Source organism: Triticum aestivum, chromosome 7D (genome assembly GCF_018294505.1).
Source record: "Triticum aestivum cultivar Chinese Spring chromosome 7D, IWGSC CS RefSeq v2.1, whole genome shotgun sequence".
Classification (NCBI taxonomy): Eukaryota; Viridiplantae; Streptophyta; class Magnoliopsida; order Poales; family Poaceae; genus Triticum; species Triticum aestivum.
Window position 1 is genome coordinate 600948689 of NC_057814.1, and position 18314 is coordinate 600967002.

General features: G+C 41.7%; 1 protein-coding gene and 2 non-coding genes across 4 annotated transcripts; all 3 read right to left on the minus strand.

Annotated features, from left to right (window-relative positions):
• Nucleotides 1-566: 566 nt before the first annotated feature.
• TRNAE-CUC (transfer RNA glutamic acid (anticodon CUC)) lies at nucleotides 567-639 on the minus strand. The gene has a single exon. It is a non-coding gene; the product is annotated as a tRNA-Glu (tRNA).
• A 699-nt stretch (nucleotides 640-1338) lies between these two features.
• On the minus strand, nucleotides 1339-2959 carry LOC123167561 (E3 ubiquitin-protein ligase GW2). 2 transcript variants are annotated; one of them, XM_044585396.1, is made up of 5 exons: nucleotides 2607-2959; nucleotides 2474-2525; nucleotides 2188-2233; nucleotides 1887-1968; nucleotides 1339-1796 (listed from the first exon to the last, which is right to left on the minus strand). In XM_044585396.1, exons 1-5 carry the CDS (start codon nucleotides 2793-2795, stop codon nucleotides 1722-1724), a joined length of 444 nt encoding a protein of 147 aa, XP_044441331.1. In that variant the 5' UTR covers nucleotides 2796-2959; the 3' UTR covers nucleotides 1339-1721. The 2 variants fall into 2 exon arrangements, with proteins under 2 accessions (XP_044441331.1, XP_044441332.1); XM_044585397.1 differs by having other exon boundaries at nucleotides 1339-1824.
• A 680-nt stretch (nucleotides 2960-3639) lies between these two features.
• TRNAE-CUC (transfer RNA glutamic acid (anticodon CUC)) lies at nucleotides 3640-3712 on the minus strand. Its single transcript has one exon. It is a non-coding gene; the product is annotated as a tRNA-Glu (tRNA).
• Nucleotides 3713-18314: the final 14602 nt, after the last annotated feature.

The following is an 18314-nucleotide window of genomic DNA, read 5'->3' on the forward strand; positions in this document are numbered from 1 at the left end:
ATAGCAAAGTAGGATACTGGACAGCTTTGGAGGCCTTCGACGGCATCAACTGAAATAAGCACTGTGCACAACAATGAAACAGACAGAACAGGATATTTGAGAACTTAGAATAGTGATGACAGTCAAATACTTCTCTGCGATGAAGCACTATTATTTTAATGGAATGGGGGCGTATGCTTTATAAGCAACGATATTCAGTTAGTAGTTCTGCTACGTGTGGGAGCAGGTTTTATAGCCCGCCGCGGCCGCCGCATCGCTGCGGCCTGCGGGTGTGGAAGGAGCAGAGCAGCAGATGGCCGCCGGTGGGTTGGGGTGGCTGCTTTTTGATCGGCGAGGGGGAAGGAAGCAAGGGATCAAATTTTGGACTCGTCTTTCTTTTCAAACAGGATCGGAGCGGAGTGGACGGCCGCGATGCGCCGATCGTGACGTCGCTTTTCGCAGAAGCAGATTGCCAAACTGAACTGGAGAAATAGATAGAGAAATGAAAAAGCTTCTGAATATACTGTACAGTACATTTCAGTGTCAATGAGGGTTCAACTTTAGGAAAAAGTTGAAAAAGAAAAGATTTCCGTCGCCGGGACTTGAACCCGGGTCTCTCGGGTGAGAGCCGAGTATCCTAACCACCTAGACTACGACGGAATGGTGATTTTGAAAATACTAAAACCTATCTGTTCCGGCACACCACACAAAATTAGCACCAACGGAGGTCAAGCCATATTCTTGCACGAACGATAGGGCTGGGTATGAGCTGGGCCGCAGCTTTGTTTGATTCAGACATGGCTAGAAAAGATCTACAAACCGCATTTGCTCTATTTGATCCCATGCATATTTGAATTCCGCCATGCACGCGAACACATGGACTGTTCCAAATTCAGACAAAGAGGATCCTGAGAATCCAAACCAACATATCATGTGTTTGTCTTGGCTGAAATTTCCAGCAACCTTCCTGCCTCCTCCCTACGTTGGAAGTTTCTATACTGTGTTCCCGCTGGCTTTGGTATGAAAATGCATCGCTGGGAAATGGAAATGGATGCCATTCATGAACAGTTCAGTTAAAAATCTGCATTCTTATTCAGACGCTGCACTGAATGTTCTGCAATCTGATCCAGTAAGCGTACTGTAAATGCACATGGTGCTTAAACAGCCTTCAGCTTCTAAAAGTACAGTAGAGAGTTCACAGCACAACTGATTGCAACGTATTACTAGGTTGCACCTCATCCGAAGAATCCTGAAACGAGCAAAAAGTTTTCATCTGGACTGAAGAATACATTTGATACTGTCACATTCTGTAACTTCGACAGTAGTTAAGACTCAAGAGTGAGCGCACACCTCCAAAGCTTACCAAAGTAGAAATGATAAAGATAAAAGAATTACAGGCAGGGATTCCGCAACAGGCAAGGTGCACCGCCCGGAATCAAAGCAACTCCGGCTGCATGATGGCTGGACGCCACAAATATAATTTAGGGCCTGAAAACTTTGGACTTTTATCGTTCTCTTCAGAGCAAGCTACAGAACCGTTCTGGAAGAATATTTTTGTTTCAGTTTGGAGTACTAGCATTTACTCTGTTCTGCAAACATCTATATCTAAAACAATTCTTATCATTGTCTAAGAATCGTACAGACAAATGATATATGAAGCCTTGAAATTTCTCTCCAGGGGTCATAAAAATTAACAGTTTGCTAAGCGAGCTTTTAGCACTGCAAAATTGGGCTTGCAACTTCTATGGTAGTAGGATATGTCCCCCGGCGTTCTTGGAATGTATTCTTGTCGCACCCTCATAAACGCTCTGTTCTTCCTGTAAGAAATTCGGAATAAAAGTTTTGCTGGCAAATATCAGGTAGTATGATGCTTTATGTTGATCAGAATCTCTGGGCTGAAAGCTTACTTCTCGTTGAAGTTTCTTCTCACTCAAGGTTCTAGCACCGCGGTATTCGACAGCGTAGGCTGCGGTTTTGCAGAATGGGCAGCTGCATTGCCAGTTAAGGGCCCAAGGTGATTCAGATGCCAAAAATCAGCTAGTAAACAGTCAGATTTTAGGCCCAATTCATGAATAAAGGTAAAGATCCTTCAGTATAAAAACAGAAGCAACACGTATCAGATTAAATTTGGTACAGATGTTCATGGGTAAAGAATCTACAGCTGGTGTGCAGAGTATTGCACACTAGCTAGGTAGCAAAGAAGGATACTGGACAGCTTTGGAAGCCTTCGACGGCATCAACTGCAAGAAGCACTCTGCGCAACAATGAAACAGGAGACCTTCAGAATCGTGATGACACTTAAAAAAGTTCTCTGAGATGTAGCATCATTTTAAAGGAAATGGGAGCATGCTTTATAAGCTATGATATTCGATTAGTATAGCTCTGAGGACACATAGCCCAATATAGGAAATAACCACTTCTGAATCTGAGTACAAATTTGAGCAAAATCTTGACAGAAATCTTCAAGAGGAAGTGCTGTAGCTCGACGGATTACCTGTGCAGATCCCTTTGCCGCAGCACTTGGATCGATTCAAACTCGGGTAGAACTGCATCGATCGGGAAAACAAAAAATCAGAACGCAAGAGAGAAAGCCCAATTGTGAGTCATCATGCTTCATGCGTACGTACGTGGAAGCAGATGGGGCACTCCACTGCGCGTCCGTCCTCCTCGGCGGCGTCGAAGCACGGCGCGAGGTCGCCGGAGCGGATGAGCCGCCGGAGCCGGTCGGAGTCCAGGTCGGAGAGCTGCCGGACGAGGCGGCGCGGCTGCGTCAGCCGCTCCTCCACCGCCGGACCGCGCGGCGCAGCGTTGCCCATTGTGGTTGCGATCCCGGGGAGTGGGAGACTGAGCTGATACGGCCGGAACCGAGTTTATAGTCCCACCACAGCCGCATCGCTGTGGCCTGCGGGTGTGGAAGGAGCAGAGCAGCAGAGCGGGAGGTGGCCGTCGGTGGGTGGAGGTGGTGGTGGGGTGGCTCTGCTTTTTGATCGGCGGAGGGAAAGGAGAAGTGGAGGGAAGGAAGAAAGGAATCAATTTTTGGACTCCTCTTCTTTTCAGACCAGAGTGGACGGCCGTGATGCGCTCGTCGTCACGTCGCTTTCCGCAGAAGCAGATTGCTTTGGTGAAGCAGAAGAGCATGCCGAGAACTTTTTATATCAAACTGATGAAAAATATATAGGGAAATGAAAATAGATTTCTAGGCTAGGACGAGGAGCATGCCATGTCTGCTCGCCGTGGTGTTTTCTTTGATCCATATAACACATCTCTGAATTTCCCATGGTAACACATGATCAAATGCCTCCCAGTGGATCGGTGTCTCTAAAGGTTAAGACTGCCATCACAAACTGGCCGCCAGCTCATCAAGCATCTAGCTTGCTCAGATTTACCTTATTATGAGCATTTGCTTTCACTAGAAACTACTCCTACAAAGCAATCTCAAAATGAAGATAATTTTACCCAGCTGTTCAGGGGTGACAAACTGTCTCCTATATCAGCAGTGAGCATGTAACAGAAGGAGCTTCGATATCAACAGCACATTACCAGATGCATTTATCCTTCACTCGGATCAGGAACAATGATCATTCAACTTTAGGGAAACTTTCCTCCGTAAAAAAAAGGAAAAAACTTCAGTGAAATTTTGGAAAACAAAAAAAAGGAGATTTCCGTCGCCGGGACTTGAACCCGGGTCTCTCGGGTGAGAGCCGAGTATCCTAACCACCTAGACTACGACGGATTGGTGGTGCTGTTGACACTAAAATATATCTGACCTGGATTACAGCACACACAAACAGCACAAACGATAGAGCTGGGCATAAGCTGACATGCCTAGAAACAAACCACAAACCGAGAGAAAACTACATTTGCTCTATTTGATCCATTACAAATTCCGCCGTGTATCAACGCATACACATGGACTGTTGAAAGTTGAGACAAGGCGGATCGTGGGAATCAAGCAAACTCGTATGCTGTGCTTTTTCTTGGACAAAGTTGGAGAAATCTGCCTGCCTCCCTACGTTGAGGAGATAACCATACACGTGGTACACAACTGATCAAATATTCAAATACCACCGGAAACTAGTCAGCAGCTCATCATGGAGTATTGCAAGCCTTCTGCTTTCATGGAGTATTGCAGAAAGATATCTCAAACTGTTTGTTACTAACACTACATCCTGCGGTCTTACACTGAAGAAATTAATGTGATTACAGTTCATAACGACATGCCTGGCGCAGTGGTGAAGTCCTCCCTACTTGTGCCAAGAGGTCTTGGGTTTGAACCAGCCTCTCTGCATTGCACTTTGCAGGGGTAAGACTAGGTTCCTATAATCCTTCCCCAGACCCTACCTCGTGTGGGAGCTTTTATGCACTGAGTCTGTCCTTTTTTTACAGTTCATAATGACATACTGTTTTAAGAAAAGTCCCCTTTACAACTTTAAACTTGCCACTCGGTTTAAGTTTAAACCCTGAACTACACAACTGGTCAACCCACACTCCAAACTAAACATCTGGTTTAAGTTTCAAACCTCCTCCCGGTTTTGACCATGTCGACTGCTGACTGGGCAGCGTCACGTCAGCTTTTCTAGCAAAAAATCACTCTAAAAAATGATAGAACATGCTGCTTCTCGCAAAAGGAAAAAAGACTCTCTCTCCCTCCCCCCTCTCTCCCCACCGCGAGCGATGATGCTCCAGTTGTCCCCTCCTCACCATGCCGCGAGCTCCACTCCCACCTCAAGCTGCTCCTCGTCTTCCCCACTGACCACCCGCTCCGCGACCACCCCTTGCTCACTGTCGCCTCTCTGCTGCTCGCGTCCTCGAGGAGGAGGCACTGCTATTCGCGGGGCTTATCGGCGCGCTCCTTGCCCAGCTACGGAACTTGTCGCTCTCGCCAAGGCGATGGCTGGTGGCGGCGGTCCTGCAGGGGCTTGATACGTCTCCAACGTATCTATAATTTTTGATTGCTTCATGCTATATTATATTCTATTTTGGAAATTATTGGGCTTTATTATACACTTTTATATTACTTTTGGGACTAACCTACTAACCGGAGGCCCAGCCCAGAATTGCTGTTTTTTTGCCTATTTCAGAGTTTCGCAAAAAAGAATATCAAATGGAGTCCAAACGGAATGAAACCTTCGGGAACGTGATTTTCGGAACGAACGTGATCGAGAGGACTTGGACCCTACGTAAAGCAATCAACGAGGAAGGCACGAGGTAGGGGGGGCGCGCCTACCCCCCCAGGCGCGCCCTCCACCCTCGTGGGCCCCTCATTGCTCCACCGACGTACTTCTTCCTCCTATATATACCTACGTACCCCCAAACTAACAGATACGGAGCCAAAAACCTAATTCCACCGCCGCAACTTTCTGTACCTACGACATCCCATCTTGGGGCCTATTCCGGAGCTCCGCCGGAAGGGGCATTGATCACGGAGGGCCTCTACATCATCTCCAAGGCCTCTCCGATGAAGTGTGAGTAGTTTACTTCAGACCTTCGGGTCCATAGCTATTAGCTAGATGGCTTCTTCTCTCTTTTTGGATCTCAATACAATGTTCTCCCCCTCTCTTGTGGAGATCTATTCGATGTAATCTTCTTTTGCGGTGTGTTTGTCAAGATCCGATGAATTGTGGGTTTATGATCAAGATTATCTATGAACAATATTTGAGTCAAATCTGAATTCTTTTATGTATGATTGGTTATCTTTGCAAGTCTCTTCGAATTATCAGTTTGGTTTGGCCTACTAGATTGATCTTTCTTGCAATGGGAGAAGTGGTTAGCTTTGGGTTGCGGTGTCCTTTCCCAGTGACAGTAGGGGCAGCAAGGCACGTATTGTATTGTTGCCATCGAGGATAAAAAGATGGGGTTTATATCATATTGCATGAATTTATCCCTCTACATCATGTCATCTTTCTTAATGCATTACTCTGTTCTTCATGAACTTAATACTCTAGATGCATGCTGGATAGCGGTCGATGTGTGGAGTAATAGTAGTAGATGCAGGCAGGAGTCGGTCTACTTGCCTCGGACGTGATGCCTATATACATGATCATACCTAGATATTCTCATAACTATGCTCAATTCTATCAATTGCTCGACAGTAATTCGTTCACCCATCGCAAATACTTATGCTATCTTGAGAGAAGCCACTAGTGAAACCTATGGCCCCCGGATCTATTTTCCATCATATTAATCTTCCTATACTTTGCTATTCCCGTTGCCGTTTACTTTGCTTTATTTACTTTGCATCTTTATCACAAAAATACCAAAAATATTATCTTATCATCTCTATCAGATCTCACTCTCGTAAGAGACCGTGAAGGGATTCACAACCCCTTTATCGCGTTGGTTGCGAGGTTCTTGTTTGTTTGTGTAGGTGCGAGGGACTCGTGCGTGGCCTCCTACTGTATTGATACCTTGGTTCTCAAAAACTGAGGGAAATACTTACGCTGCTTTACTGCATCACCCTTTCCTCTTTAAGGGAAAACCAACGCAGTGCTCAAGAGGTAGCAAGAAGGATTTCTGGTGCCGTTGCCCGGGAGGCTTACGCAAGGTCAAGTCAAGATTTGGACTCCCGACAACGAGCCATTTCTGGCGCCGTTGCCGGGGAGTCTACGCTCAAGTCAAGCCATACCAAGTACCCATCACAAACTCATCTCCTTCGCACTACATTATTTGCCATTTGCCTCTCGTTTTCCTCTCCCCCACTTCACCCTTGCCGTTTTATTCGCCCTCACTTTTCCGTTCGCCTCTTTTCGCTTGATTTTTATTTGCCTGTGTGTTGGATTGCTTGTTTGTCATGATGGCTCAAGATAATACCAAATTGTGTGACTTTAGCAATACCAACAATAATGATTTTCTTAGCACTCCGATCGCTCCTCTAAATGATGCCGAATCTTGTGAGATTAATGCTACTTTGTTGAATCTTGTTATGAAAGATCAATTTGCCGGCCTTCCTAGTGAAGATGCCGCTACCCATCTAAATAGCTTTGTTGATTTGTGTGATATGCAAAAGAAGAGGGATGTTGATAATGATATTGTTAAACTGAAGCTATTTCCTTTTTCGCTTAGAGATCGTGCTAAAGTGTGGTTTTCGTCTTTGCCTAAAAATAGTATTGATTCTTGGAATAAGTGCAAAGATGCTATTATCTCTAAGTATTTTCCTCCCGCTAAAATCATCTCTCTTAGAAACGATATTATGAATTTTAAGAAACTTGATCATGAACATGTTGCACAAGCTTGGGAGAGGATGAAATTAATGATACGTAATTGCCACACTCATGGTCTGAATTTGTGGATGATCATCCAATTTTTTTTATGCCGGATTGAATTTTGCTTCTAGAAATTTTTTAGATTCGGCCGCGGGAGGCACTTTTATGGAAATCACTTTAGGAGAAGCTACTAAACTCCTAGATAATATTATGGTTAATTATTCTCAATGGCACACCGAAAGATCTACTAATAAAAAAGTGCACGCGATAGAAGAAATTAATGTTTTGAGTGGAAAGATGGATGAACTTATGAGATTATTTGCTACTAAAGTGTTTCTTCGGATCCTAATGATATGCCTTTGTCTACTTTGATTGAGAATAATAATGAATCTATGGATGTGAATTTTGTTGGTCGGAATAATTTTGGCAACAACGCGTATAGAGGAATTTTAATCCTAGGCCCTTTCCTAGTAATTCCTCTAATAATTATGGTAATTCCTACAACAATTCTTATGGAAATTTCAATAAGATGCCCTCTGAATTTGAGAATAGTGTTAAAGAGTTTATGAATTTGCAAAAGAATTTCAATGCTTTGCTTGAAGAAAAATTGCTTAAAGTTGATGAATTGGCTAGGAACGTTGATAGAATTTCTCTCGATGTTGATTCTTTGAAACTTAGATCTATTCCACCTAAGCATGATATCAATGAGTCTCTCAAAGCCATGAGAATTTCCATTGATGAGTGCAAAGAAAGAACCGCTAGGATGCGTGCTAAGAAAGAGTGCTTTATGAAAGCGTGTTCTTCTAATTTCTACGAGAATAAAGATGAAGATCTAAAATTTATTGATGTGTCCCCTATTAAATCTTTGTTTTGCAATATGAATCTTGATAATAACGAGACTGAAGATGATTTACCTTTACCTAGAAGACGTTCCAAAAATTCGGAGTTTTTAGATCTTGATGCAAAAATTGGTAGAAGTGGGATTGAAGAAGTTAAAACTTTAGACATCAATGAACCCACTATTTTGGATTTCAAGGAATTTAATTATGACAATTGCTCTTTGATAGATTGTATTTCCTTGTTGCAATCCATGCTAAATTCTCCGCATGCTTATAGTCAAAATAAGACTTTTACTAAACATATCGTTGATGCTTTGATGCAATCTTATGAAGAAAAACTCGAGTTGGAAGTTTCTATCCCTAGAAAACTTTATGATGAGTGGGAACCTACTATTAAAATTAAAATTAAAGATCATGAGTGTTATGCTTTGTGTGATTTGGGTGCTAGTGTTTCCACGATTCCGAAAGCTTTGTGCAATTTGCTAGGTTTCCATGAACTTGATGATTGCTCTTTAAATTTGCACCTTGCGGACTCCACTATTAAAAAACCTATGGGAAGAATCAATGATGTTCTTATTGTTGCAAATAGGAACTATGTGCCCGTAGATTTTATCGTTCTTGATATAGATTGCAATCCTTCATTGTCCTCTTATTCTTGGTAGACCTTTTCTTAGAACGATTGGTGCAATTATTGATATGAAGGAAGGGAATATTAGATTCCAATTTATGTTGAGGAAAGGCATGGAACACTTCCCTAGAAAGAAAATAAAATTACCATATGAATCTATCATGAGAGCCACTTATGGGTTGCCCACCAAAGATGGCAATACCTAGATCTATCCTTGCTATTATGCCTAGCTAGGGGCGTTAAACGATAGCGCTTGTTGGGAGGCAACCCAATTTTATTTTAGTTTTTTTTGCTTTTTGCTTCTGTTTAGGAATAAATAATTTGTCTAGCCTCTGGTTAGATTCGTTTTTGTGTTTTAATTAGTGTTTGTGCCAAGTAAAACCGTTAGGATAACCTACGATAATCGTTATTTTGATTCTGCTGTAGAAAACAGAAACTTTGTGCGCACGAAATTAGTTTTAATAAATCACAGAAATGTGCTTTTTAGTTGATTCTTTATGCTGTATATCAATAAACAAATTATGTAGAACTTCCTAATTTGGCTGAATTTTTCACGTTCCAGAAGTTTGCGTTAGTTACAGATTACTACAGACTGTTCTGTTTTTGACAGATTCTGTTTTCCGTGTGTTGTTTGCTTATTTTGATGATTCTATGGCTAGTAAAATAGTTTATAAACCATAGAGAAGTTGGAATACAGTAATTTTAACACCAATATAAATAAATAATGAGTTCATTATAGTACCTTGAAGTGGTGTTTTCTTTTCTTTCGCTAACGGAGCTCATGAGATTTTCTGTTGAGTTTTGTGTTGTGAAGTTTTCAAGTTTTGGGTGAAAGATTTGATGGATTATGGAACAAGGAGTGGCAAGAGCCAAAGCTTGGGGATGCCCATGGCACCCCAAGATAATCTAAGGATACCTAAAAGCCAAAGCTTGGGGATTCCCCGGAAGGCATCCCCTCTTTCGTCTACTTCCATCGGTAACTTTACTTGGAGCTATATTTTTATTCACCACATGATATGTGTTTTGCTTGGAGCGTATTGTATGATTTGAGTCTTTGCTTTTTAGTTTACCACAATCATACTTACTGTACACACCTTTTGAGAGAGCCATCCATGATTTGGAATTTGTTAGAATACTCTATGTGCTTCGCTTATATCTTTTGAGTTATATAGTTTTGCTCTAGTGCTTCACTTATATCTTTTAGAGCACAGTGGTGGATTTGTTTTATAGAAACTATTGATCTCTCATGATTCACTTAGATTATTTTGAGAGTCTTAAATAGCATGGTAATTTTCTTAAATAATCCTAATATGCTTGGTATTCAAGAATAGTAAAAAATTCTTATGAGTGTGTTGAATACTAAGAAAAGTTTGATGCTTGATGATTGTTTTGAGATATAAAGATGGTGATATTAGAGTCATGCTAGTTGAGTAGTTGTGAATTTGAGAAATACTTGTGTTAAAGTTTGTGATTCCCGTAGCATGCACGTATAGTGAACCGTTATGTGATGAAGTTGGAGCACGATATATTTATTGATTGTCTTCCTTATGTGTGGAGGTCGGGATCGCGCGATGGTTAACTCCTACCAACCCTTCCCCTAGGAGCATGCGTGTAGTACTTTGCTTTGATAACTTGTAGATTTTTGCAATAAGTATATGAGTTCTTTATGACTAATGTTGAGTCCATGGATTATACGCACTCTCACCCTTCCACCATTGCTAGCCTCTCTAATACCGCGCACTTTTCGCCGGTATCTTACACCTACTATAAACCTTCCTCAAAACAGCCACCATACCTACCTATTATGGCATTCCCATAGCCATTCCGAGATATATTGCCATGCAACTTTCCACCGTTCCGTTTATTATGACACGCTCCATCATTGTCATATTGCTTTGCATGATCATGTAGTTGACATCGTATTTGTGGCAAAGTCACCGTTCATAATTCTTTCATACATGTCACTCTTGATTCATTGCACATCTCGGTACACCGCGGAGGCATTCGTATAGTCATATTTTGTTCTAAGTATTGAGTTGTAATTCTTGAGTTGTAAAGTAAATAGAAATGTGATGATCATCATTATTAGAGCATTGTCCCATGTGAGGAAAGGATGATGGAGTCTATGATTCCCCCACAAGTCGGGATGAGACTCCGGACGAAAAAAGGAAAAGAGGCCATAAAAAAAAAGAGAAAAGGCCCAAATAAAAAAAATAAAAAAATGAGAGAAAAAGAGAGAAGGGACAATGCTACTATCCTTTTACCACACTTGTGCTTCAAAGTAGCACCAAGATCTTCATGATAGAAAGTCTCTCATTTTGTCACTTTCATATACTAGTGGGAATTTTTCATTATAGAACTTGGCTTGTATATTCCAATGATGGGCTTCCTCAAAATGCCCTAGGTCTTCATGAGCAAGCGAGTTGGATGCACACCCACTTAGTTTCTTTTTGAGCTTTCGTACACTTATAGCTCTAGTGCATCCGTTGCATGGCAATCCCTACTCACTCACATTGATATCTATTGATGGGCATCTCCATAGCCCGTTGATACGCCTAGTTGATGTGAGACTATCTTCTCCTTTTTGTCTTCTCCACAACCACCATATTCTATTCCCCATGTAGTGCTATGTCCATGGCTCACACTCATGTATTGCGCGAAAGTTGAAAATTTTGAAAATTCTAAAGTATGAAACAATTGCTTGGCTGAAACCGGGGTTGTGCATGATTTAAATATTTTGTGTGATGAAGATAGAGCATAGCCAGACTATATGATTTTGTAGGGATAACTTTCTTTGGCCATGTTATTTTGAGAAGACATAATTGCTTTGTTAGTATGCTTGAAGTATTATTGTTTTTATGTCAATATTAACCTTTTGTCTTGAATCTTTCGGATCTGAATATTCATACCACAATTAAGAAGAATTACATTGAAATTATGCCAAGTAGCACTCCGCATCAAAAATTCTATTTTTATCATTTACCTACTCGAGGACGAGCAGGAATTAAGCTTGGGGATGCTTGATACGTCTCCAACGTATCTATAATTTTTGATTGCTTCATGCTATATTATATTCTGTTTTGGACATTATTGGGCTTTATTATACACTTTTATATTACTTTTGGGACTAACCTACTAACCGGAGGCCCAGTCCAGAATTGCTATTTTTTTGCCTATTTCAGAGTTTTGCAGAAAAAGAATATCAAACGGAGTCCAAACGGAACGAAACCTTCGGGAACGTGATTTTCGGAACGAACGTGATCCAGAGGACTTGGACCCTACGTAAAGCAATCAACGAGGAAGGCACGAGGTAGGGGGCGCGCCTACCCCCCCAGGCGCGCCCTCCACCCTCGTGGGCTCCTCGTTGCTCCACCGACGTACTTCTTCCTCCTATATATACCTACGTACCCCCAAACTACCAGATACGGAGCCAAAAACCTAATTCCACCGCCGCAACTTTCTGTACCTACGAGATCCCATCTTGGGGCCTGTTCCGGAGCTCCGCCAGAAGGGGCATTGATCACGGAGGGCCTCTGCATCATCTCCAGGGCCTCTCCGATGAAGTGTGAGTAGTTTACTTCAGACCTTCGGGTCCATAGCTATTAGCTAGATGGCTTCTTCTCTCTTTTTGGATCTCAATACAATGTTCTCCCCCTCTCTTGTGGAGATCTATTCGATGTAATCTTCTTTTGCGGTGTTTGTCGAGATCCGATGAATTGTGGGTTTATGATCAAGATTATCTATGAACAATATTTGAGTCAAATCTGAATTCTTTTATGTATGATTGGTTATCTTTGCAAGTCTCTTTGAATTATTAGTTTGGTTTGGCCTACTAGATTGATCTTTCTTGCAATGGGAGAAGTGGTTAGCTTTGGGTTGCGGTGTCCTTTCCCAGTGAAAGTAGGGGCAGCAAGGCACGTATTGTATTGTTGCCATCGAGGATAAAAAGATGGGGTTTATATCATATTGCATGAATTTATCCCTCTACATCATGTCATCTTTCTTAATGCATTACTCTGTTCTTCATGAACTTAATACTCTAGATGCATGCTGGATAGCGGTCGATGTGTGGAGTAATAGTAGTAGATGCAGGCAGGAGTCGGTCTACATGCCTCGGACGTGATGCCTATATACATGATCATACCTAGATATTCTCATAACTATGCTCAATTCTATCAATTGCTCGGCAGTAATTCGTTCACCCATCGCAAATACTTATGCTATCTTGAGAGAAGCCACTAGTGAAACCTATGGCCCCCGGGTCTATTTTCCATCATATTAATATTCCTATACTTTGCTATTTCTGTTGCCGTTTACTTTGCTTTATTTACTTTGCATCTTTATCACAAAAATACCAAAAATAGTATCTTATCATCTCTATCAGATCTCACTCTCGTAAGAGACCGTGAAGGGATTGACAACCCCTTTATCGCGTTGGTTGCGAGGTTCTTGTTTGTTTGTGTAGGTGCGAGGGACTCGTGCGTGGCCTCCTACTGGATTGATACCTTGGTTCTCAAAAACTGAGGGAAATACTTACGCTGCTTTACGACATCACCCTTTCCTCTTCAAGGGAAAACCAACGCAGTGCTCAAGAAGAAAAGAGTCTTGATGACCCACAAGTATAGGGGATCTATCATAGTCCTTTCGATAAGTAAGAGTGTCGAACCCAACTAGGAGCAGAAGGAAATGACAAGCGGTTTTCAGTAAGGTATTCTCTGCAAGCACTGAAATAATATGTAACAGATAGTTTTGTGATAAGATAATTGGTAACGAGCAACAAGTAATACAAGTAAATAAGGTGCAGCAAGGTGTCCCAATCCTTTTTGTAGGAAAGGACAAGCCTGGACAATTTCTTATATAAAGGAAAACGCTCCCGAGGACACTGGGAATTATCGTCAATCTAGTTTTCATCACATTCATATGATTCGCGTTCGTTACTTTGATAATCTGATATGTGGGTGGACCGGTGCTTGGGTGCTGCCCTTACTTGGACAAGCATCCCACTTATGATTAACTCCTAATGCAAGCATCCGCAACTACAAAAGAAGTATTAAGGTAAACCTAACCATAGCATGAAACATATGGATCCAAATCAGCCCCTTACGAAGCAACGCATAAACTAGGGTTTAAGCTTCTGTCACTGTAGCAACCCATCATCTACTTATTACTTCCCAATGCCTTCCTCTAGGCCCAAATAATGGTGAAGTGTCATGTAGTCGACGTTCACATGACACCACTAGAGGAGAGACAACATACATCTCATCAAAATATCGAACGAATACCAAATTCACATGACTACTAATAGCAAGACTTCTCCCATGTCCTCAGGAACAAAGGTAACTACTCACAAATCATATTCATGTTCATAATCAGAGGGGTATTAATATGCATATAGGATCTGAACATATAATCTTCCACCAAGTAACCAACTAGCATCAACTACAAGGAGTAATCAACACTACTAGCAACCTACAGGTACCAATCTCAGACTTAGAGACAAGAATTGGATACAAGAGATGAACTAGGGTTTGAGAGGAGATGGTGCTGGTGAAGATGTTGATGGAGATTGCCCTCTCCCGATGAGAGGAGCGTTGGTGATGACGATGGCGATGATTTCCCCCTCCCGGAGGGAAGTTTCCCCGGTAGAACAGCTCCGCCGGAGCCCTAGATTGGTTCCGCCAAGGTTCCGCCTCGTGGCGGCGGAGTGTCGTCCCGAAAGCTTGCTTATGATTTTTTCTCGGACGAAAGACTTCATATAGCAGAAGATGGGCACCAGAGGGCCAACAGGGGCCCCACGAGGCAGGGAGCGCGCCCAGGGGGTAGGGCGCGCCCCCACCCTCGTGGCCAGGGTGTGGGTCCCCTCTGGTACTTTCTTCATCCAGTATTTTTTATATTTTCCAAAAATAACTTCCGTGGAGTTTCAAGACTTTTGGAGTTGCGCAGAATAGGTCTCTAGTATTTGCTCCTTTTCCAGCCCAGAATTCCAGCTGCCGGCATTCTCCCTCCTTATGTAAACCTTGTAAAATAAGAGAGAATAGGCATAAGTATTGTGACATAACGTGTAATAACAGCCCATAATGCGATAAATATCGATATAAAAGCATGATGCAAAATGGACGTATCAACTCCCCCAAGCTTAGACCTCGCTTGTCCTCAAGCGAAAGCCGAAATCGATAAATATGTCCACATGTTTAGAGATAGAGGTGTCAATAAAATAAAATACGGACATGAGGGCATCATGATTATTCTCATAACACTAACATATATGAATATTGCCATATGATTTCTTATGCTCAAGTAATAATCTATTCACAGTGTCAAGTATGAATCAGAAACTTCATTGAGAACCAACAAACTATAATCTCAGTCATTGAAGCAATTGCAATTTATCATAACATCAGAAAGAGTCTATGTCAGAGCTTTTCAGCAAATCCACATACTCAACTATCATTTAGTCTTTCACAATTGCTAACACTCACGCAATACTTGTGGTTATGGAGTTTTAATCGGACACAGAGAAAGATAGGGGCTTATGGTTTTGCCTCCCAACTTCTTACCTCAAGGGTAAATGTCAACAATAATAGTTCATGCTCACTCATATCCAATTATATATATATATCTGGATCGTACCAACATACTGTGCTTGCCAAAGGATAAAATGTAAAAAGGAAAGGTGAAGATCACCATGACTCTTGCATAGGGTAGGAGATAAAAGTAAAAGATAGGCCCTTCGCAGAGGGAAGCAGAGGTTGTCATGCGCTTAAGGGTTGGATGCACAAAGTCTTAATGCGAAAGAACGTCACTTTATATTGCCACTTGTGATATAGACCTTTATTATGCAGTCCGTCGCCTTTATTACTTCTACATCACAAGATCGTATAAAGCTTATTTTCTCCCTCACTAATAAATCATACATACTTAGAGAGCAATTTTTATTGCTTGCACCGATGACAACTTACTTGAAGGATCTTACTCAATCCATAGGTAGGTATGGTGGACTCTCATGGCAAAACTGGGTTTAAGGGAATTTGGAAGCACAAGTAGTATCTCTACTTGGTGCAAGGAATTGGCTAGCATGAGGGGGAAAGGCAAGCTCAACATGTTGGATGATCCATGACAATATACTTTATCTCAGATATAAGAAAACATAACCCATTACGTTGTCTTCCTTGTCCAATATCAACTCTTTAGCATGTCATATTTTAATGAGTGCTCACAATCATAAAAGATGTCCAAGATAGCATATTTATATGTGAACCTCTCTTTCTTTATTACTTCCTATTAATTGCAACGATGACCAAGACTATGCTTGTCAACTCTCAACAACTTTTAATCATCATACTCTTTCTATGTGAAGTCATTACTATCCATAAGATCAATATGATCTCTTTGTTTCTTTTTATTTTCTCTTTCTTTTCTTCTCTTTATTATTCACTCAAGATCATAGCAAGATCATCAAGCCCTTGACTCAACACTAATATTTATTATATAGCTCACGGACTCGATTACATAGAGAGATCATAAAGCAAAACTCATGACCAGATCATGCTAAAACTTTATTCTACTAGATCAAAATATTAGTAAAAGGATCGAACTAAGAAAAACGGTAAAGATAGGAGTGTGATGGTGATACGATACCGGGGCACCTCCCCCAAGCTTGGCAGTTGCCAAGGGGAGTGCCCATACCCATGTGATTATATCTCCTTCTTCGGAAGTAGCGACGATGGAGTTGTTGATGATGTAGGCTTGTCGTCCATCTTCCAAGGCATAGGCTCACCATCATAGAAGGATGATCGAGTCTCCGGAATCCTCAAATCTGCAGCCAAACTCATTCTCTTGAATCTATATTCATACTCACAGTTTTGGTTTTGCAATTCATAGATCTGGGCCTGGAGGTGCTCGATTTTCTCGTGAAGCTTGAAGATGATCTCCCCAATGTTCTTGGCATCCAGCTTGTGGTTGTTGGTGAACTCCGTGATCATTATGTGGTTGGAGTCGAGTCCACGTTCCACCATCTCCTGGCACTTGAAAACTTGTTGCTCCATTGCTTCGAACCTTGTCTCCACGCTTCCAGTCCTCTGTGGTCCCTCAACATCGCGGATGTGCAGCAACCCATCACGCATCTCAACGGTTTGAGGGTGTTGCAGCACCTCCGCGAGGTAGGGGTTGATGACCTTCTCGAAGAACTTGTCCTTGGGGGTTCTTGGAGACGTCATGATGATCTAGATCTGTCAGGGGAACAGCTCGAAACGAAAACAGAGGATAATTGCGTGACACGGTGGTCAAAACCTCTGGGAGATTATATAATGAATTTTTACCGACCAAAGTACGTATCGTGCAAGAAAATGGAGTCCGGAAAGCGCACGAGGTGCCCACGAGGTAGGGGGGCGCGCCCAGGGGGATAGGGCGCGCTCTCCACCCTCGTGTCCTTCCCGGACTGCTTCTTATTTTTCTATTTTTCTAAATATTCCCAAACTGAGAAAAATTGCCATTAGAACTGTTTTGGAGTCGGTTTACTTACCGTACCACGTACCTATTCCTTTTCGGAGTCTGAAACGTTCCGGAAAGTATCCCTTATGTATTCCTCCGGGGTTACGGTTTCAATAATATTGGTTTCAACATTTATGGGATTACCTGAGATATAATGCTTGATTCTTTGACCGTTAACCACCTTCGGATTTGTACCTGCAAAGTTGTTGATTTTGATGGCACCGGAACGATAGACTTCCTCGATAACGTATGGGCCTTCCCACTTAGAGAGAAGCTTTCCTGCAAAAAATCTTAAATGAGAGTTGTATAGCAATACATAATCACCTACATTAAACTCACGCTTTTGTATCCTTTTGTCATGCCATCTTTTAACTTTTTCTTTAGATAGTTTGGCATTTTCATAAGCCTGGGTTCTCCATCCATCAAGTGAGCTAATGTCAAATAACCTCTTCTCACCGGCAAGTTTGAAATCATAGTTGAGCTCTTTAATGGCCCAATATGCCTTATGTTCAAGTTTGAGGGGTAAGTGACATGCTTTTCCATAAACCATTTTATACGGAGACATACCCATAGGATTCTTATATGCAGTTCTGTAAGCCCATAATGCATCATCAAGTTTCTTGGACCAATTCTTTCTAGATCTATTAACAATCTTTTGCAAAATTAATCTGAGCTCTCTATTACTCAATTCTACTTGACCGCTGGACTGTGGATGATATGGAGATGCAATTCTATGATTAACGTCATACTTAGCAAGCATCTTACGGAAAGCACCATGAATAAAATGTGAACCACCATCAGTCATTAAATATCTAGGGACTCCAAACCTCGGAAAAATAACTTCTTTAAGCATCTTAATAGAAGTGTAATGATCAGCACTACTAGTTGGAATAGCTTCTACCCACTTAGTAACGTAATCAACAGCAACTAAAATATGAGTATACCCATTAGAGGCAGGAAACGGTCCCATATAATCAAAGCCCCAAACATCAAACGGTTCAATAACAAGTGAATAATTCATAGGCATTTCTTGACGTCTACTAATATTACCAATTCTTTGACATTCATCACAAGACAAGACAAACTTACGAGCATCCTTGAAGAGAGTAGGCCAATAAAAACCAGATTGCAATACCTTATGTGCAGTTCTATCTCCAGCGTGGTGCCCTCCATAAG

Excerpts from the sequence above, each read along its gene's own strand:
- LOC123167561 (XM_044585396.1), bottom strand. The coding sequence starts at position 2,795 with ATGGGCAACGCTGCGCCGCGCGGTCCGGCGGTGGAGGAGCGGCTGACG. Across the intron at positions 2,234-2,473 it reads CGGCAAAGGGATCTGCACAG|AGTGCTTCTTGCAGTTGATG; the intron begins GTAATCCGTCGA and ends ATTGTTGCGCAG. Across the intron at positions 1,969-2,187 it reads AAGGCTTCCAAAGCTGTCCA|CTGCCCATTCTGCAAAACCG; the intron begins GTATCCTTCTTT and ends CTGGCAATGCAG.